Source organism: Streptopelia decaocto (genome assembly GCF_964273445.1).
Source record: "Streptopelia decaocto genome assembly, chromosome: 1".
Classification (NCBI taxonomy): Eukaryota; Metazoa; Chordata; class Aves; order Columbiformes; family Columbidae; genus Streptopelia; species Streptopelia decaocto.
In genome coordinates this window covers 99,227,319-99,249,758 of record NC_138663.1, presented here as the reverse complement: position 1 = coordinate 99,249,758, position 22,440 = coordinate 99,227,319, and the positions used below count along the sequence as shown (strand labels likewise).

The 22,440-nt window shown below is 35.8% G+C and overlaps 1 protein-coding gene across 1 annotated transcript in view; it reads right to left on the bottom strand.

Annotated features, from left to right (window-relative positions):
* STS (steroid sulfatase) overlaps positions 1 to 22,440 on the bottom strand; it is a gene marked incomplete at its 5' end in the record, with an annotated part of 87,290 nt that overhangs the window by 12,458 nt on the left and 52,392 nt on the right. The window contains 2 exon segments of the mRNA XM_082057292.1: positions 15,870 to 15,991; positions 18,533 to 18,692. Coding sequence (XP_081913418.1) covers positions 15,870 to 15,991; positions 18,533 to 18,692 — 282 coding nt within the window.

Here is a 22,440-nt window from a genome sequence, read left to right as displayed (position 1 = left end):
TTAATAAGTTAATAAAAACTGCTTCATTTCTTTGCAATGGTGATACTGACGGATACACCGTGAGTGATTTATTTAATTTTATCTCAAGGTCTAGAGGAAAAAGTAACCTGAATCAAGTTTTACGAAGTCTAAGACAAGTGTCCTGTTCACTGGACAACTCTACCTTGTAGAAAAATCGGTGTTCAGCATTCAGATCTTACCTTCCTGAAGATTAACTCCAAACATAAATTCCCCAGCTACTCAACATCCCATAGGTAAAACCTTGCTGCCTTTTCTTCTTCTGGCATGTACATGGATATGTATACATTACATACTACCTAGTATATCCAGGTAAGTCCAGGTGCTTTTGAGCTTTGTGGTGCATGAACCTGAGTGCAGTATTTGAACAAAGCCCTTGCCATCTCATGGGCCTGCTGGAGAGATTCAGCAGCATAGAATAGTCTTACACAATGCCTAGTGTGCTCAGCTGAGATGTAATCAGTCATGATGTGAGTTCATCTCAATCCAGAAGAAAGCAGCAACGGAGCTGGGAAATTCCAGCCTTTGTCCTTCATTCTCTTTATTATATGTCCTTACACTTTTATGTGTAAAAAAGACAAAATTGCTAGGACTTCAGGCAGTGTTTGATCTCTCTCCTAAAACTTACTATAATTCAGATTCTAACTTAAAATTTCTAGCTAATCATTGTCATGGGCTATGAAAGGTGGGGAGTTCGTGTGTTTTGTTTGTTTGTGTTTGGTTTTGTTTGTTTGTTGTGGGCGTTTTGTATTTGTTTGGTTCTTCTTGTTTTTCTTTTTCCCCATGATACATGAGTGGCAAAATGAATGGTGATTTTCCTGTTTTTCTCCTCCAATCTCTCAAGCACAGTTGAAGGAGGGCATGTAGACCACTGCTATGAGTGAGGTGGTAGAGACAATGCTTGTTCTCTCTGGCTTGATCTCTTTTTTTTTTTAGCTAACTGTATAATTCAATGTAATAATTCCAGAATGTCTCAAAGTATTTTTGAAGAATGCACTTATGTCACAAACTTAATCCAAGATTTACTACTATTTGTTGTGGCACTATGAGGTCCAGGTTATGTTACACAAAACTGTGACAAAGAGGAGTTAAATAAAGAGAGCTTCATCCTTGAGCATTAAATCCTACATCTTTTTACCGGTCTAAGAGTATGTTCCTACAGATAATGGTTTATTTAAGGGCTTTAACACATTATTTTAGGAAGCAATACAAATAAATATAAAACAGCTTGCAGTCTAAAGTCATTCAGTTACACATTGTACTTTCTCAAAACTACTGAAAGTGCTTTTGGCATTACATGACAAGATATAAATTTTATATATGTCCTCCCTCCTCACTGCAGTTAAGACTGATGACAGCACTCACAGGATATTTTGAAATAAAAACATCTGCATACTGGTATCTCTTTTTTGGCTTTTAAGGCTTACATTCCATTTTTAGTTCCTAGTTCTGAAAACTCAGTCTTCACCTCTAGATTTTAGCTCATTTCTTGTCTATATAGATACATATATATATATATATTTTTTTAATCAAGATCTGTGACAATAGTAATGACAAGAGACACCAGGAAATGTTTTTCTATTGTATTCACTACCATGGCTCCTTCTTCTATGCATTTTTATGCTATACACTACAAGGTAAGTAAGCATAGCCACATTCCTCATCTGTTGCAATGGAAATGATTTTCAGTTGTAAAATAGGTTTGGTTTAGCCTTCAGTGGTGGTTTGTAGTAATCCATTCTGCTTCATACTATAGTGCATTGCACACTGGCAGACGTTTACCACAACTACAGTCTAGTGATTAATAAAAGCATATGAATTCAGGCAATGCTTACATGGTTGTTTAACTTTCTCTTACACTTTCAGGATTAGAGATTAGGAAATCTCCCAATCAAATTGCATTCAAATGGAACTCAAGCCAGGCAAATGGACTTGGTAAACAAGTTTCCTACCATCCAGATCCTAACCTTCAATTTTAAAGGTTTTCCTGTCTTGCTAAATCTTGCCGGTCTGTCTAGTTTTAACCTCAGAACTTTGGATCACCACTTTCTTCTTGTTCATCCAACATAAAAAGACTAAAACCTGAAATGTAAAAAAGGTTTCCTGCTTCCACAACCATCTTCCCGAGAAGAGATCAAAATTTATCAGAGGAAGAATAATATGCCCCTACACGTATTTCACACAGACATGTAGATCCTTGGATGACCAAAAATGCAAATAGTGTAAGCCTTCCTAGAGGTACTTGTCTACCTGTCTGAAACATGTGTTCCTATACACCTTATCCAAATAGGTAGCAACTGAAATAGAAAATCTAACAACGAATAGTCGTAAGGATATATTTGAGGTCAATTTAGTCCACAAAGAGAACAAATCACTTGAAACTGGTTAGGAAAGACCAAGTAAAATTGTCATGGGAACTTCTTCTTGTGTGTCTAGGCAGAGACTGCATTGACAGACTCAGTCAAGCACTTAAGTTCAAGTATTGAGGAGTTACAAACCTGTTGCTGACTCTTCCATGACATGGCAATAACAGATTTATCAAGCTTCACAACATGAAGAAATACTTAGTGGGAAATACTTAAGCCATTGTGCATGTAGACACTGTCCTTATTAGTTGTAATCATTTGCCAACATATTAAATTCAAGGAGTACCCACTAATGGAATAGTCCTTTGCAGCATTAAAATAAATTATTCTTAATATTCTCACTCAATTATGAGACAGTAATTTATACACTTTTTCACATCTAAGATGTGCTAAAGAGACACAGTACTATGTTGACTTTTGCATTTTTTTCTGTCTTCAAAAAATGAACTGTTCTTATGGTTACTTATAACCGGATTACATGCTTTGAAAGATACATACTCAAAAATATTCTCTGAAATACAAGTAGTACATTTACTTTTCTTTAATTAAACCTTCTAGTTGCTAACCATTCAAATATACTTTTCACAACTCAGTTCTATTTTTTTATTTTTCCAAAAATCAGTGTGCTGCCGTTATTTAAAAGCACTGGCATAACTTAAAGCACTTCTTAACTGCAGGCTTGAAATATTTTGGCGTGTGAAAGGGGGGAAAAAAGAGACCTTTGATAATGTTCAGGAGCTACAGGCATTGTATAATCTATTTAGCATCAAGTTTCAAAATCCAGTTAAAGCATTCTCAGCACCTTTTCTTGATTAGTACAGCCTCACTGTGATCACCAGCATGGTTTTTTAAGTCTTTTGTTGCCATTACATAGTCCTGGAGCTTTGAGCTACTTGGCATTCTTGAAATCACCAGAACTTCTAAATGACCTAGCAGCTCTGCTAGGGCAGAGCTGAATGAGCTGAAGCAGATGAACAAACAACCTGATTCTTGTACAATTTTTGCAATTCCCAGTTGCTTTTCTATCCACTGGACTGGATCATGTTTCCACTGACTGTGAGACTAAACTGAGACATTTGTGTTCAGTACTTACTCTTGTGCTAAGATAAGCCTATTAATGCACTTTGCAAGATTTTCAGAAGTATAAACATGCAAACTGTCAAAGCATGATATTCAATATAATATTTTAGTTGTAAAAAAATGATACATGTTGCTAATTTTGATAAATCCAAATGTCATAATCGAAGTATTTTGAGTATCATAATCAATTTTTCATAATGGATTTAATTTTATTATAATCCATATTCAGGTTTAAGAATCCATTTTCTACAACTAAAGAATGCAGCAGATTACTAACCTTTTTTTTCCATACTAAAAAGATAAAAATAGAGAATGAAAATCAAAATAGTATATGAATACTTAAAGGTTTCCTTGAAAGTTTAAAAGCGACCATTGCAAAGAGGACTCCAAACAGAATTTTATGTGCTTTCTATATTTGTTTTTAGAAAAAAAAGGTTAGTTATTCAAACCCTCAATTGCAGCATGACACAACAGCTACATTTCATTTGCTTGATTGTAGCTTTGGTCTTCTTATGCTGACCAGATCTGTTAGGATGAATTCTCCCAAATGATACTTAGGTTTTTTAGAAAACTGCAAGCTTTTATGGCAAAACTTCCCTCTCATAGCACAATTCAAACCATTTTCACTTCTGAGAAATATGTTTCACCTCATACTTATGCATAAGCTCATGCCTTCACAGCATACATACAAATAATCCTTACTGATGAAACTGACTTTCTCTGGGAAAAAAAAAAAAAAAAAAGTTTTGTTTATCTTAGGCTTTCTTCTAAGTTGCTTTTTGAAAATTGACCTTAACATTCAAGGGCTACAGTTGTTTCTGGATCATGAAGATACACTCTTAGAGCCTCTGACTACAGCTGAAAACTGGCTTCAGTACCAATTACATTGTTTTCAGAATCCAAAAATCATTGTCAACTATAAATACTACAAGCAATCTACCACTCGGTGTTATAGAACTGTCAGTAACATCAGTAACATCCTCTGCAAGTGCAGCTCATAACTTTAAACTTCTGAACCAAAATTAAGTTTTAGTATTAGGATTTGAGAAACTGGACAACAAAAAACATGTTATCGTGTAGTGCACCTGATGCAGAGAAAAAAATTGGAGGACCATTCATGCAAAAAGCGTTGTTTTAGCTTCTAATCTAGGTATGCTGCATAAAACAAAGGGAAATGCCAGCAGCAAATTCCATTTTTATATAAAATCCTTAATATCCACAGACTACATACTGTAGTCAGGAATTGCATTTTCCCTTAGTATAATTTAATCACGGCTAGGACAAAAAAGTAACAGCTGATTAAAAGCAAACAGCAATGTAGTTGCAACAAATCCCCACTTTCTAGGCTGAATGTTGGGATAATCTGAAAGACAAAGAACAAGTAAAGAAGTGGATAGAAGTGTCCCTATGATCCGCTGTATGAAAAAGAGTGGACCTAGTTCCTAGTGGCACTACAGGATTTACAGTTCTAAGATACTGTGGCCATGTGGAACTAATGAGTCCTAATTTCAATTTTTCCACAACATTTTAGAATTGGAGAAAAAATTATTCAAAAGAAATTCCACAGAGTGTTAAGATACCATTTTTAGAGAACAAGTAATCCTTCAATCAGGTAGATTTATTTACTCACTCACTCACGAAGTCTTGTTCAGCATTTCTACCACAGACTTTCGTAGCGCTAGGTTCAAAATCTTCATGAGCCCATTTATACTTTGCTATTCCCTCTCTCTAATTAACTTTGTGTATATATATCATGGTAGTGTTTTAGCAGCTCCACAAAATTATTAATTAATCGTGTTGGCTTTTGGAAGATATAAAGTATTTAGAGTTTGGAATTGGGAGGGGGAGTTCAGAAGAAAAAGAAAAATGTGTGGATCAACTCAAAACTTCCAAAATGACAATTCGATAAAGAAGATAAAGTAGGTAATTACATTTGGTTTTGAATCATCAGCAGCACAGTAGATCAAGACATTGTTGAGCCCAAACTATAAAGGTTTGCTGGCTAGGCAGTTTTGCTATCAAGGCTATGAACCGAAGCTAAGGTAACTATAATGCTTTTAGAACTGAGATTCAATCTCTGCTTGTCACTGAACAGGTCCATATGGTTAGATCAGCACTATGGACTGAAAACCTGCCTGCACAACATCCTATGGCATTGAAGTGAGCCCAGATAACATAATTAAGTTAATCGTGAAGACTCTACTGAGTCTTGAAGACTCTATTCTTCTCACTAAGCGAGTTAGATGACTGAGAACCTTGCTTCTGTGATGTTATATAATTTTAAAATTAATGTAAAATGGACAGGTAAAAGGTTGTAAATGAAAAATTAGCACTCACTTGGTAATGACAATATTATCTTATGGATGACTAACATTTCCTAGTACTAAAAGTGTCAGCATTTCTTTATTGCACTAGTGATAATTCTAAGTGCTAAAGTATCATGATTTTTATGGGGGTTTTATGGTCTTGTTGACTTTTAATATTGTGACTGCACCATGATTTCTAACTTCCCTCTCCTACTATGAACAGCAGAAACCTATTTTACTTTAAAATGCTAACACTGAAGAGGAGTGAGTGAGTGAGTGAGTGAGTGAGTGAGTGAGTGAGTGAGTGAGTGAGTGAGTGAGTTTCACAAATATTTACACTAGTCCCACATCCAGGAGACCATGTATTCAATAAAAATAAATGGATTAAATTTATTATTCTGCTGAACATGACTGAACTGCAGCTGAAAAATTATTTTCAATAAAGTTGGGGTAAAACTTTGAATAAATTTTAAAAATGTCACAATCTGTAGGAGATTGTTCTATGCTACCTCATGGACTTTGAATTTCTACTAAGAGGTCAATGAAAAAACTATGACCAAAAAATACTGAAATGCAGTCTCCTTTAGTTTCTAAAAGCTTTTACACAAATCCGTCTACAAAATTTCCCTATTAAGAACAGCAAAACAAAAAAGAAATTTTAAAAGCTGGATTTTAGTTTTAAGAAACTCTGGATGTCTTAATATAAAAATACTTGAAAAATGTAATGTGCTATGTGCCCTCTAATATTTTGAGACCCCATAAAAAGCTCTGAAATCAACTGAAAGGTGACTGTTGGTACTGGGATGTGATCTTTTCTCAGGCTGAGGACATATACACTGCTTACTGAATACTTCTGGTTGTGTTGTCATTCTGAAGTACTGACCAGGACTTATAATCAGAAGCAACTACAAGGTACAGACTGCACATCATCCACAGATGCACACTGGCCTCCAGCATAATATAGTCCAAGTGCACCCACCCTCCGAGCACCCACTGTTTTCTTCTATATTTTCTGTCTTTCATGGCATGGTTTTATATGGCATACTGAGAAGTCATCTTGCTCTTGACAGTCATGTTTCCAGGGAATTTCTCTAATAAACAAATATTTTGCTTTATTTTCTAGGAGTAATAGGATGTTAGAGGCTGTGGCACACAGAATACTCTATGTGGGTTGTGCATGCATCACCTACTTCCCTTAAAGAACATCGCCTAAGACAACATATGCCATTTGAATCCGATTTTAAAATCAGGATGAATCAGCGCTATGTTCCGAATGTAACATGCAGAATGCTGCAGGCTCAAATCCAACACTGAACTAAAGCTATTTTTGGAAGTGTAATGCTCCAGAAATTGTTAAAGACCCACTTTTTATGTTACTTGGTAAGCTGAAATTCATTTTTGAAAGTGAATTTTTAATCTACTCTTTTATGTAGTAGTTGTTATTTATATTTGTTTTGACTATTGCTAAATTTATAAATAGTTAAAAAATTATCAGATGGTTGTTTTAACTTAGATTTTTTTTACAATTTGAGTGTTAGCTGTGGAGTATACTGAAAAAAAATCCGTAAGATTTTTCTTTCGTACTGTCACAAGTGCATGACACAATATCTGACAGCAAGCCATTCAAGTTGAAGTTTAAATAATACTGAATTAGTTACTTTAAATGCCTTTGCCTTTATATGATCACTGAAACCTGTCAACCTTTTTCTGTTCACTAAGAACATTACTAATTTAGGTCAGGATATCTTGGATTCAATAGACCAGTATGTTATGGTTGCTATTTTAATATGAAGAAAAAGTACTCTGATACAATCACTGAAAGTCTGTGTGTATAATGTCAATGTCAAAGGATATTTACCAGTGTTTCACTGGGGGAATGGCTCTCTGAGACAAAATTGTTCCTACATCAATTTTTCTATGACTAAAGAGGCCTATTCTTTCTAGCTAGAAAATCTTACTCCTTCAAATGTTTATCTTTTCTTTCTTGTCCTTTCCCATCTGCTCCTTTCTGAGAAAAGATAAAAGGTTTAGTACTATAAGATTCGATTTTAAAAAGGTATTTCTTTGTTAGAAAACAAAATGTTTCACTGATGGCAGTTATAGTTGCATGGTGGTTATTATCTCTCCCTTTGAAGATGCTGTGCAAAAGAGGAAAGTCCTGTATCAAACTTCTATTAAATTTACCTTCCTTTGTATTGTTAAGCAAAGAAAGAACATAACTGTAATTGCTGGCATTCTCAGGGTCAATGTGAATCCTTACTAATCTGTAACAGCATCCTCTAAGTCCTTTGTTCACCACAGACAAGGCAAGTAAACCATAAATGGAAAAAGCTCCTGAGGGAAGCAAGCAAAAGAATAGGAAAAAGCTAGACAAGGGTATGGGTTCTGCCAATGGGTCTACTGGGTATGAAAAGCACATCCCACGGTTTACGTATGGTGCTACGATAGCATTAATTTACCATATGGCAAAAAGCACAACAAAAAAATTCTCTCCTATTACTAAGAAGGTAATGAGAAAGAGAGTAGAAAACCATTAATGAGGCTTCAGAGAATGCATGAATTGAAATTTCTTGTTTATATTAATAAAATAGAAGCAATATTAAGATATATGTTTAACATATCAAACACTTAGAGATATCTCTAATAATACGAATGTCAGAGAAAACAGAACTGTATATTTACTTTGTGGATATTTGATTATGTCACCATTCAGAGGCACCTGGACAGGTTTGAGCAGTAGGCCCATGTGAGCCTCATGAACCTCACAGCAAGGCCAAGTGCAAGGTCGTGCACCTGGATTGGGGAAATCCCAAGCGCAAATACAGGCTGGGTGGAAAATGAATTGAGAGCAGCCCTGCGCCAAAGGACTTGGGAGTTGTTGGTCGATGAGTAGCTCAACATGATCCAGCAGTAGAGTGCTTCCAGCCCAGAAAGGCAAACATATTCTGGGCTGCATCAAAAGTAGCATCTGCTCTTTTAGACCCCACTTGGAGAACTGCAGTCATTCTGGGGTCCCCAACATAAGAGGGACATGAACCTGTTGGAGTGGGTCCAGAGGAGGCCACTAACATGATCAGAGGGCTGGAACACCTCTCCTATGAGGACAGGCTGAGAGAGTTGTGGTTGTTCAGCCTGGAGAAGAGGAAGCTCCAGCGAGAATTTATAGTAGCCTTCCAGTACCTAAAGGGAGTGTACAAGAAAGCAGGAGAGGCTTTTTACAAGAGCCTGTAGTGACAGAACAAGGGGTAATGGCTTTAAACTGAAAGAGGGTAGATTTTGATTAGATATATGGAAGAAATTCTTCACCATGAGGGTGGTGAGGCACAGGAACAGGCTGCCCAGAGAAGCTGTGGATGCCCCATCCCTGGGAGTGTTCAAGGCCGTGTTGGATGCGGCTCTGAGCAACCTGACCTAGTGGAAGGTGTCACTGCCCATGGCATAGGGATTAGAACTAGATGATCTTTCAGGTCCCTTCCAACATAATCTGTTCTATGATTCTGTGATTCTGTGTTTTTTAAATGCTTTCAGAGAACTGAACGAGAAAGTATTTTCAAATAGAAGTATATTGTCACCACTTACACTCCAAAATATCTCTCACATACAAATTAACGCATTTCCATTTGCTAGTGACAATCACTAGCCTCATCTACCCTTACACTGAGACTGTAGAAAAAAGTTTTAAGCTGGTTTTATAGAGCTTCATAACGGTTTCCCAGATTTTGCTACCTGCCTAGATTCCATCTCCTGTATTCTCTCAGGATAATTTTGTGTTCACAAGTTAGCATTCTTTAAGCAGACAAATTCAGTTTACAGTTTTTAACTGTTAAAACTCAATGCGATATTACAAAAAATGGCATTGTAAATAATGCAAACTCTCTTAATAAGGTAACCCTTATTAGCCCTTAAGACATGCACATCATAATCCTTTGGAGAGGTAAGGAAAAGTGCAAGGTATTCTTCTTATTATTTTTGTTTCTTCAGAAACAGGTAATATTTTAATTCCTTTTCACAAGAAAGGCTGTACTTGCAACCAGAAGTTGCTACAAAATGGCCCTTCTGAGCAGATTTTTCCTGCTCTGTCCTCTCTTTATTATCATTTGAATGTCTTTAGTCTAACTAAACCTGCAGGTACCTCTTAAAAAAACCCACTATTCTGTAATTTTATCCTATGTAGCCTGTCTGAAAACTGCAAAACAGAATATATTTCTCTTGTGTTCTTTTTTTGTTTGTTTTTAACCTGTAACAGCTGCAACTGCAGAAAAGGCTAAATGCATGACTGGGAAGATCCTGTAATCCCTAGCCAAATAACAAAATATGTTTCATGAAATTTTGAAGAGAGCTGGATGCTGGAGGACATTGCAACATCCAGGAATCAGAATAGCTATGAATTCTGTCATAATATAGAAATAATCCCTGGTGGTTGAATTTCACTTAACTATTTTCAGTAATTGGAGTATATCACAACATACAAGACACTCAAAATAAAAACTAATTGAAATGTCTCTTATTTGTTAAGTGAGGCAAAGTGGAAAATTTCTGTGTAAAGTTTTTCAGTGAAGTTCTACTGTCTTTAGAAGTCATTATATTTGCATGAATAGCTAGTTTGGTTCTATTGTCAAGTGTGCTTCAATTTAACTTGCCATTGCAAGTCTCTTTTTCTTGTGTTTACTGAATGACATTTTCCACTAAATAATAAATCCATTTTGAAATAGAAAAGGTGAAGAGCTGCTAGTAAAGTCACTCTAGCATTTATGAGAAACATTGGTATATTTTTATCAGTAGTACCAAAATACTGTGAATATTATTTATTTCTTTATAGTACAGATTGTACGGCATTACATTTCTCAATGTTTATTGCACAGGATTACAATATATTTCCCCCTTATCAAATGAAAATTTTGCACACAATCAGAAGAGTCTGAAAGATGCAATAGTTCCATTCAACTGTAGATTTGCTCTGTATCTGATGAATTCTCTATAATGAAGTTGTCATAGCAATGCATTTTTAATAGTATTGATTCATATGCCGGTAATGTTCTGAAGACAGAGCTCTTAATAGTGTTTTAGTACTCAGTTATGCCAAATTATAACTTGAGCAAATATGCAAGTACTGGTCTGCTTGCACTGGCAGATGAACATGTCATCTGACTTTAAATAGGCCAAAGCATAATGTGACATACACAACTAACATAAAGCCACATAAAACTTTGAGTGTCTCAGCTCAAGAGAGTAAAGGCAGATCCTACACATTCTTTGTTTTAAATGTAAATGTTTAATGATTAAAAATCCTAAATGATTACACTTTACTAGGCAAAAAGAAAATCTTCAGTTTTTTTTGTTTCAGTTTTTTTTTTTTTTTTTTTTAAGGGTGTTGCTTTTGTATATTAGTACTTATATCGTACACCAGGCAGCCATGGAGAATAAATAAGCATTGATAATGGGAAACCACAGTACTTTGCTGACACTGTTTTGGCATGTCTTCCTCTCTGTATTTTTAAAGGATCAATTAAATTTCACATATTTATGAGGTTTTCAAAATAACAGGAAATCATCCTCCAAGGACTAGGACTGTATATCTTGGTTGTTCCCAAGGCCCTTACAACCAGTGTCAGTATGCATGTGTCTGTGAGAGTGAGACATGAATCAAGAGAAAGAAAATCGCCTGATATTGTATTTCATTCCATTTAAAATTCAGAATGTGAAGAATAAGGTGCATTATTTTTTATTATCAGACTAAATGTTAGTGAATCAAAGAGAGATGAAGAAAAAAACAGTGTTAGCTAATTTTCTGTGGCTGAGAAAGAAGAGGAAAGTAGAAGAAAGAGAGATTCTTTTCTTCATGTCTCTCTAGAAAGGACAAAGTTTAAATTTTGAATTGTTGGTTGAGAAGAGCACTATTTAGCACATATCCTCTAAATGCTCCTTTAAAGGGCTGATGAAGGAGAAAGTATATTGTGAATGCATTAACTGACCTAACTACTATGTTTTAATGAAGATGTGTATTGATTTGGTTATGAGGAATGCTTAGCCTCTAAATATATAAATGTAAAATGGTAATTGTTCACACTGAAGTTTCTGACCTTCCCTGAATGATGTGAAAAACACACCTGCTTAAGTCAGACTCTAGAAGCTTGCAAGCACGGGAAAGGTGTGTATGTACTATAAAATAAACATACACTAAATGTACCTGTTTCATATATGTAGCCTAAGAATCAAAAATTAAAGCAAATAAAGGTTTTTCAAACTGAAGCATAGCAGTGGTAAAAATAAACTTACTGAGGGAACTGTGAAGTGATGAAGGCAACAAGGGACCAAATGGCTTCTTCCCTCTCACTTCCTGGTATATGCATTTTTTCTTTAGCATCAAAGCTAATGCTACACTTTGAGTGTCTAAAAAAAAACCAGGGGAATACGCAAGCTGAAGGCAAGATGCAAACTAAGACTTCCTAGAAAATAAATATGACAATTTATGCATTAATAAGTGCATATATGCAATATACACACCTTTACCCTTTATTTAGAATGGATTGTACTTTAGTTAACAAATAAATAAATAACATTTGCCTTAATAGTTCTAGGCTTTCTCTTCTCTGAATTTCTGGCTGCTGCTTATTTGTTCTCCAAAAAGTGCATCTTTAAAAATTAATAGAAGTAACACATTTAATGAAGGGATCAGCAGACTATAACGTCTCAGACTAGTTGGACAATTGGGTCCTTCTAATAAGGGCCCATCACCAGAGCAGTGCAGAAGATGCTGAATGTATCTGGGATTAATCATGTCACACTATCATGCTTTCTTCCGCTAAACCTCAGGTCTAGAGGGAAGCAACGCTGGTCAGCATTTGACCCATATGTAGAGGTATAATCTGCAGGTAGTATGTTTTTACACAATTCCAAAGTAGCTGTAGTCAAACTAATTAACTATCTGGGGAACACAGATCAAGAACAACACAAGTATTTCCTGGTCTAAAAGATCATTTACTGTACACAGACAGACAAATGTTCCTTAATTACATTTCTAAAATAATTTCCTGATTTTTCTTAGATAAGGAATACCACCTCTTCAAGGCTATTCTTACAATATTAAATATCTGCTCCTGGTGGACTGCCGTGAACTAAGTGCTATTTGCCTGACTACAGTTACTGGCGAGATGCAACTAAAAGATGAGAGGTCCTACAGTCATTTCTGGATAGTGGAAAATGTGTGTGCTCACAGATAAATGTGGTACATATTTCAGCCATAAAGTGTGTTAGGCATAGAATACATGTAGAGTTAGGAATAGTGATCAGTCTATACCCAAACACCGAAGACTTAAAGCCTTGTAACTGATAATAGTAGCATGCTGAGGTCAAGTTAAAGTTGCACAGCTTTCAAGCTTTCTAGTCTGTCTTTAATGAAGATGGCCTCATTCACTTTCTTGGATGTATTTGCAAGAATAGGGAATGAACTGTTGCTATAGGATACTTCTAATTTAGCTCTTTGCTGCTAGGCCAAAGTTCTGTAAAATTTTGAATTAAATGTGTAAAGAAATTGCTTCTCCAGACCAAAAGAAAAAATAAAAAAAAAAGGCATTGCATTGTATTTCTGTTTTACTTGTGCTCATTTTCACATCCTAAAATATCATCTAATAGTAGCAGAAATAGCAACTGTGGATGGACTCTGAGATTAGCTGTAAAGAATGAGCTGTAGTGGGAGGCTAGAAGACAATAATAGTCTAACTAGCAATATAATGCACTTTGAAGTTATCAGTGGCTTCATATAGAGCTGCTGAGATCTCAGAAGAAAGAACAACCATACTTGTTTTTCCACGAGTACCCACAGCAATGCAGATAGCATCAGGTGCATACAGCTGTAATGCAAGTATATTTATCTAAGTATATTTGTCTCTATACAACAATAACACATAGGAGAGAGAAACAGGTGCAAAGCTTTAGCTGACTGCACCAAATATCTTTACAAATATGATTGCATTATCTTCATGGAAAACGCATTTTTGAAGATTTGAGATTGGACAGGTAAGAAAGAAGAAGGTGCTGAGCACCCGCAGGGGACTGGTATAAAAGACAGTAGAGAGGAATACCTGGCTGTTGCCTATTCTCACATTACAATGTAGCTGACAAAGTAGTATATCAAAAACCCCTTGTGCTGGTTTGGCGGGGATGGAGTTAATTTACTTCATAGTAGCTCATATGGGGCTGTGTTTTGGATTTGTTCTGAAAACAGTGTTGATAATACAGGGATGTTTTCAATATAACAGAGAGTCAAGGCCTTTTCTGCTTCTCAGACCTCCCCACCAGTGATGAATCTGCAGGTTCACAAGAAGTTGGGAGGTGACACAGCTGCAACAGCTGACTCGAGTGGCCAAAGGGATACTCCATACCATGTGATGTCATGCTTAGTATATAAAACTGGGGGAAGAAGAGGGAAAAAGGGCATATTCAGAGAGATGGCGTTTACCTTCCCCAGTAATCGTTAAGCTTGATGGAGCCTGGCTTTCCTTGAGATGGCTAAGCACCGGCCCGCTCGTAGGAAGTAGTGAATGAATTCCTTATTTCGCTTTGCTTGTGCGTGCAGCTTTTCCTTTAACTATTAAACTACCTTTATCTCAACTGAAGAGTTTCCTCACTTTTTCCCTTTTGATTGTCTCCCCCATCCCACAAGGAGGGAGTGAGCACGTGGCTGGGTGGTGCTTAGTTGTCAGCTGTGGTTAAACCATGACAACCTTCAATGCAAAAATTAACCCAGTATCATGCAAATGTTATTGCCAGGTTCTGAGTGGGCTTTCTCTTTTCATTGCTTTGGAGAAAGGATAAAGGGAGAATCACAATCTACATTGTTGTCCCTCAAGTAAACAGGATAGACTAGTCCCTCATCATTGCTCTCCTTCATTTCCCATTAAACTCCCCTTCATTGAACAACAAAGCTGAACTTTCCTCAGACAAGGGGTACTTCATCTTGCATGATTGTCTGTTTGAGATAAACAGCTTCTCTGCCTCTGTGGAGTTCTTCCTACTTCTCTTATCATGGCACAGAATAATTTCATCCAACCTCAGATTTAAAATGGTACTAGATAACGACATCTTCCGATTGCTTGGTTCTTCCTTATCATTATTTATTAATATCAAATGTAAAATATGTATGCACAGAAGTGGTAGATTAATGTTATGTGTAATTTTTTCCTTTTTTTTAGTTTAAAGTCCAAGACAGGTAGAGAGTCATCCTACAGGTGACCAAGAAGACTATGTTTTCAACTCATTTTAAGTTTGTACATTAACTATTAAGCACAAGATTTCCCAAGGTACTTATATCAAAAAAATGTTCCACCAGTGCTTGTCTTGGATCATCATTTTGAAGCTGTAACACAAGTCATCACTTTGAGTGTCAACTGAGATAAGACAAATATGTGTTCGACTTCGTTCAGCACAGACATTTCTTAATAGAAAGGGAAACATGCTTTGGTTAATGTGGAAGTTGCTAATAGAAAGAGTGAGCTGCTAGTTAAAAAGGAGCAAATCAGTGGGAAATGTTTTTTTTCTTGTCCTACAAAGTAGAATTATATTGTTCATACAAAGCATGAAAAGGGACCCTGTAATACTCTATTCATTTATTGGATAATTATGACTTTGACTCAGAGATTCTGCTGTACTTTGCTATTCCTAGAATAGGAATAGCCATGCTGATATCATACTTGTACTGTTATTTAGCAAGCCATTCTATTACTTGTACATTTTTAGGAAGATGTAACAATTGACTTTGACTACTTCATTCTGCAACACAGACTCTCTCTCAGGCAAGTTAAAAAACCAAACCAAACCACAACAAAAACACCAACAGTTTCAGATACCACAGATCTCAGTATTGTATGGATATGTAACATTAATACTTAGCAGCAAGTTATCATAATGTCTAACAGTAAAATGGTGAATAGGGGCATTCTAGCCAAAAAAAAAAAAAAAAAAAAGTGAGAAAGAAGGAAAAAGGCTAGATATTTTAAACAATTTATTTGTTACTATAGCTCAAAGCTCTTTTCTGGTTCTTTTCAAGCTACAATAAAAATTACATGAAATATTTAAAATGTGAACAGGTAAGTACACTTACTGTTTCCTGGATGCCAGCGCACTGCATTTAAATATGCATTACAGTAATGGAAGAGAAATTCATGCTTGGATCGGGTAACTTTTCCTTGAAGTAAGGGCATCAGATCATGTCCATCAATAATTCTGATTAAGAAAGCATCAAAATCAGAAGAATAACACAAACCTCACCGTACTGAGAAGATACTACAACTCTGCATTTCCTCTGCTTTAAAAAATAAATCTGAATGGCTACTTCCAGATGGTCAATTATGAGAAACTGAGAAACACCTTCAGGTGCTCTTCCCCTTTTATTTTTAAATTATTTAACAAAACACTGATTTTATATTTTATCGTTGGAACAGTTGTTTCCTAAACCTTTTTTTTTTTTTTCCTGAGAAAATGACCAGATATATGTGAGTAAATTGCCACAACACATTCTGCCAATATACTTGCTGAAGGTGTTTGGGAGCAGTCTGGTCAAAATAACCCTAAAACAAGGGAAATGTATGCTGTGCCGTGTTAGCATCCAGGGAAGTAATGGGAAGAATTCTGTCCAGCAAATTGTGAATGTCAGAATTTAAGACAGAAGTAGCAATTTCAAAGTTGAAATTGAACTATGTTTAAATACGTGTTTGTGGTGCTGGAAAATTTTGATCATGCTTTGAAGAAGTCAGTCATTTTACATAAAAATTGAGTTATAAAATAAGTAAGGAATTTAAATGTTTCCGTATATTAAGCCTTTGAACTTCTGGAATCATCTGGCAAGGGAGAAATCATAATCTGCATTTTTGACCTGGTTTGAATTACCAATTTTACAAGATGTTTTATAGGAAATTACTTTTTGCTGATACACAGATTAGCAGGTAGTTCTTGTTCAAGAATTTTGAGCAACATCTCACAAAAACTTTTGAAACTTTAAAAGTATTAACATCTACATTCACTTTCATTACCATGTAAAATTCTTTTCACGTATAGTGTAACTACTACAAGACAGATACTAACTTCACTTTTTTAAGCTGCAAGCTCTATATGACTACGAAATTCTTGCAGCAATTGTATACAACAGCACCATTCTGAGTAGGACTCTTCTTAAAGGATGTGGCAGGAAAACATCCTGGAATGCCTAAAGCTATGCTGTCCGATAATTTTGCTTTTGGGTGCATCCCTGTCTGTGTGGGTCTCTTGAATTAAAGCCTTTCCCACCTTTAATTTGTGGTGTTTTCTTGCCTGAGTAATGCACTGTTGTCTCGCCCCTGCAGGCTTGTTCACTATCAAGTTGAGAGCAGGACAGATCTATGTCTATTGTACACTTTCTGTTCTACAGCCTGTTGATGGGGAAAAGGTTGTCTCCAGTAATATGCCTCCAGTACTCTAGCATTCCCACAACTGATGGTTTGAGGGGAATATGTAAGAGTTATTACTGATTACTTATTTTTCTTCTTTAATGAGGAGCACCTCCTCCTTTTCTTTTTAATCTGCTTCCTCACAATGACTTAATCCTAATCGTAGTCATTTATCTTATTTCTCAGGAAGAATTAAATTAAGTGATAGGAATTCAGCTGCTGGATCAAAAATACTTCAAAGTAGTCCATGACCTCTCATGAAGCTGTAACAATAGCATCTGGTCTACAAAGAAGAATCAGAGTGGAGCAACTTGGAAGCAGAAGTTACACAAGTATACTGTGATTTCTATCAAAGAGATCAAAATAAAACATCGGTGCTTAGTCTTTACTCAGGTAATATGAAAACAAAGTGCATAAGATCTGCCCACTTTAAGAATAATGTGAACTGCTTAGGATCGACAGAGTTACTGCTTGTAGGGAATCTCTCAGGGCAAGCCTGACTAATTTTTCATGTCTCACACATGTCCTGCCCTGCCATTTCCTTCAAGCACTCAGTGAATCATCATTAGCAGACTGTCTCCGCTCACCACTGGTTTTCCCCAGGTGGATTCTGGATACTTTGTGCTCAAAAGCTGTTTGTGTATGGTAGATGCATTCAAAGCATATGCATATCAGCAGGTTTCTCCACTTGCTGGATTTGGATGGCAACAGAGTTTAGGTGGAGGCACCTTGCTGCTGAGACTGCATATCTCCTGAACAAGACAAGGTACAGGGATGTAGGAGTGTCAATAAAGCATCTTATGAAATTTAGAGATCAGTGGGTTTTCTTTATCAGGGTGAAAAACTCTATAAGGGATTATTTTCACTAACTCGGTAAAGAACAAAAAAGCCTGGGGGAAAAGCTTAGCTGGCATTTGTTGTGTTTTGCTATACTAAGCAGACCCATGTTGAGTTGTAAAGTTTAAAATAATTTACACTCGCAGTTCCTTTTTCTACCACGTTCACTCATGCAGAACAGAGCCATTTTTAACACATTTATTTCTGCCTTTAGTAAATAATTCTAGGCCTGATTTGACAGTATGTTGCTCTTGGTGGTATTCTCTTTTCTGCTTGTTGCTTGGTACATGTTCTGCAAGTTAAGTTGTACTTATGTACAGCATTTCTGTAAAATATATGAGTATGTCAATATGAAAAGAGACACACTACTGGAAGTAATGACGAAAAAATGCTTTTAAAATCTAGACTTTTCTTTTAATTCTCCCCTCTATCTTAATAGACATCACTAGAAACTATAAAACACTCATGAGACTTTCTCTAAAACAGAGATAACTACAGAGCATACCTGTCAGAGGGTAACTGTGCCTCAGCAAGTTTGACTACGGTAGGAAATACATCCATGTTGCTTGTTGGCTCATCTATATAGGCACCAGCCTGTATCACTCCAGGCCAACGGAGAAGCCCTGGCACACGAATACCTCCTTCCCAGTTCGTTGATTTTCCACCTGAAAAGTGAAAGATTTGTTTGCCAAGAAATCAATGTCTTCTTAGAAAAATACCCTCCCACAAGATTCAATTTCCAAATATTAAACATTCTGTATAGCTAGAATATTTCCATTAAATGTATTTATCTTATTTTTAATTTGCTAGGCTTAAGTTTTCCACCTACAATCATTACCTGTCTTACAGTGAATCTACTAATATGTATTAGACAGAGCCCATAAAATGTATTTAGGTTACAAACAAAAATGAATAACAGCTGTAGGAGATAAAAAGACACCTTGCAGGAATTTTCATATAGAATTTGGTCTAGAGAGTGTGCCAGATAGCTATGTGAAGATATAACCAAAAAACAGGAATCAAAAATAAATTGAGGTGTGCCTAGATGACTGAGTTATGAACTCAGAGAAGACATATGGTATTTTATTAAAAATGGTGCTTAATGACTTTAGATAGAAGAAAGTACTAATTTAAGTATGTTACTGAATTCTCCAATTCATTCGATTGCGAAAAAAATCACTACAGTGATTGTAGGTCTCAGGATGCTGTGAAGACCTTTTTGATTTCTAAACCAATACAGTTGCATCAAATGCACTATCAGCTGATTGCATTCAATACTACATTGCAGCCATTTCCTTTACTTCTACAATATCCATCTCTGTCTAGTTGTCCTGACATCTTTGCAGAAGAACAATGTGTTTATGCTATAGCAGTATTTCTACCATTACTTAATATATGATTGACACAAATCTATGTGAAGAACAATCACAAGTACTATTATTAATATCTTATACAGTCATTTGACTACACACAGCACCTCAAGTTGATCTTTAAAATTAATATATCACTTGGAATAAATATTTCTGGTAAACAGATGGGTTTTGGATGTGATTAAGTATGGTCTGGGCCAGGCATTTACAACTAAACTGAGATTGTTTTATATAATAGAAATATCTGATAAAAGAGGGATACCTGTGTTGAACTCCTGCCATTAACTGAATCAAACAGCAATTCATAGTTCAAACAATACTATTATGACCCTATTATTCCTGTATCTCCCTTTTTCAAGTAAAATAAATGCACAAAAGAACAAAATATTACAAAAAGTACTTCAACAGTTCTGTCTCTTCATCCTCCTAGACATCCAAAATACCACGTAGATGTTAATACCCGCAGAGTGAAGCCCAGGCCTTGCCATATATCCTGTCTATCTTACTGACTCCTCAATGATTTTTTATTTCAGCACTCAGGGATTCAGAATCCAGCTGTTTTTCTACAAGTTTTTCATTGTTCATAAAGGTAAGTGGCAACTTCAAGAGAGAAAACTCTCTTTTGCATAGATCTTTACCCAATCTTTTGGCTGAAAAAGCTTTAGCTCATAATTCTTTGTTATATCAGATTTTTGCTTACTTTTTTCATGGGCTTTATCAGAATTTATAATATTGAATAGTAAGGGACACATAATTATCTAGTCTGACATCAGAAAACGTAGACTTTCTAATATCCGACATTATGTCAAGCAACAGTCTTTGCTTAAGTTATGTTTGGAAAGCAGTGCCAGGTTCAGATCTCAACAAGACTGTCTTTCAGAGTGGTTTTAAAAATTTACTCTTGCTACTGCATCATATGCAATTCCTTTCTCATAATAAAGCAAATGGCCACCTATTCTAACACTCAGGAATGAGATGCATGGATTATTTTTGTTTACAATCTTGTAAAAAATATGGTTTCAAAACAAAAATCTAAGCAAAATGTAGATTTAAGTTTATAAAGGTGTTATCTGGTGAGGTTTTAAACACTTACTACCTAGCAGAAGGAAGTGTTCACCTGAGTATGCTGATTGATTGTTAACACCATTGGATCCAGACCAGTGTAGATGTCAATAGACTGTGTGCATCTTCGGTAGAAAATATGACTCTTGCCATGTACAACAGTCATTAGGATTTTACAAGTTAGATAAGGATTATGTGTTACTCAGTAAGAAAGTGTCAAGATTAATACCCTGACCGAGAAAATCCTGTTGAGTGGGACTAGTTAAATCTGAATAAAAATACAAGAAAAGAATGAGGACATAAAATTAAAGATATTCTCAGATTAAGCTATTTTCAGTTAACAGTTATGCTGGGGAGATGATTTAGTTCATGAGCTGGATCTTAGTTTTATGTATACATCACAGCAGCTTGTTGTCTGGACAGTATAGACAGACAGAAAACTCTAAGAGCTGATGTATACCATAGGTAGGTTTAAGTGTGAAGTTCCTTTTATTTCTCTCTACCTGTCTGAACCTAGTAACAGTGCGAGCTAGATTGGATTGTTTAAATAAGTGCTCATTTTACTGTTGTCTCCTGTGTAATCTGAAGACAGAGCAATTTCAAGGTAAGTGGTGAATCCCATTCCCAGACATGTTGCAATTCTTAAAACCTAGATATTGGATCACTTTTACAGCTTCTAGGTTCACAGTAATTTTTTTTTGAGTCACTACAGAACAGGACAGAAAACTTGCCCATTATCCAAGCACAAAGGAGCACTCGGCAAACTCTGTCTCCCTGCTGTGAGATACAAGAAGCAAAATGGACTCCACAGCAGGGCTATCTCCTCACTTATGTCCATGAAGAAGTGACTGCTGTTTTCCTTTCAAAAGGCTAATTGGAGCATAATTTTTTTTATATCTCTTGAGGTTAGGAATAGAAGGGAACCAGGGCAGGAATTACAGGTCATTGCGGAAGACTGTCTTCTATTATCTATGCCTACGTGTTGTTCATCTTTATTAGAGCTGTGTTTAGTGACATCACTAGAGTTGCTTAATGCCATTATGTAATTACAAATCCCGTGATATAGATTGTCTTTAAAACTGTAGCTGTTAACGATGGTCAGGCTATCTGAATTCTATTTTCCTTAAAAAAATAAATCAAGGTTTCACTACTATGCTTGAAACGTGGAACAAACAACTGAACGGCTATAATATTAGAAGAAAAAGAAAAATCCACAAAAGGTCACTATTTAAAAATAAATCTCTTGATATTTCAGGATATGACTCATTAGTTTCAAATTTTGTTTGGACTTTACTGCAACAGAGAAAAGGCAGCAATCTAGTAGTCTGTCTGCCTGTCAAACTCTAGGCAGCCTAACTATATATTCTTTCTGTTCTCTTCAATTCTCCTAAAACTGTTTTTAAAACAGCACAAAACACCCTGGGCTATATTTTCATGCTTGGCTATCTATGCTTTCTGAGGAGTTGCACCCTTCAGTGTTATATTGAACAATAGCCTACTTTCACCTTCCCTGAAAAATCTGCAGGAGCAGCAGGCAAAGTACAGACATAAGTCTCTGCAGTCATCCACAACATGATGTCAGATATCCATTTTAACCTCATTTCAAATCTTTGCTAAAAGAATAACCCTATTTTTTTTTTTTTCTCTCTCTGGTTTAAATTCACTGCTATTACCTAACTCTGGAAATAGAGATTTTACAAAGGATGATATATAAAGGGGAACTCTGTGGTATATCACTATTAATATTTTGAATGATGAATGATGTAAACTATTTAAAATAACTTTCTTAAATCACTTGTATTATAGCCATAATACCCTTTCCTTCCTTCTTATAGTCTTCAGAAAACAAAGCTTCCAAACCAAATTTGTTTTCTTGATGACAGAAAAATACAAAAAAATTCATTCTTCTACCCATCTGTACTGGACTTTATGCTACAAATATAGACAATCAAGTTGTTTACTATTGCTTACCTTATAAAAT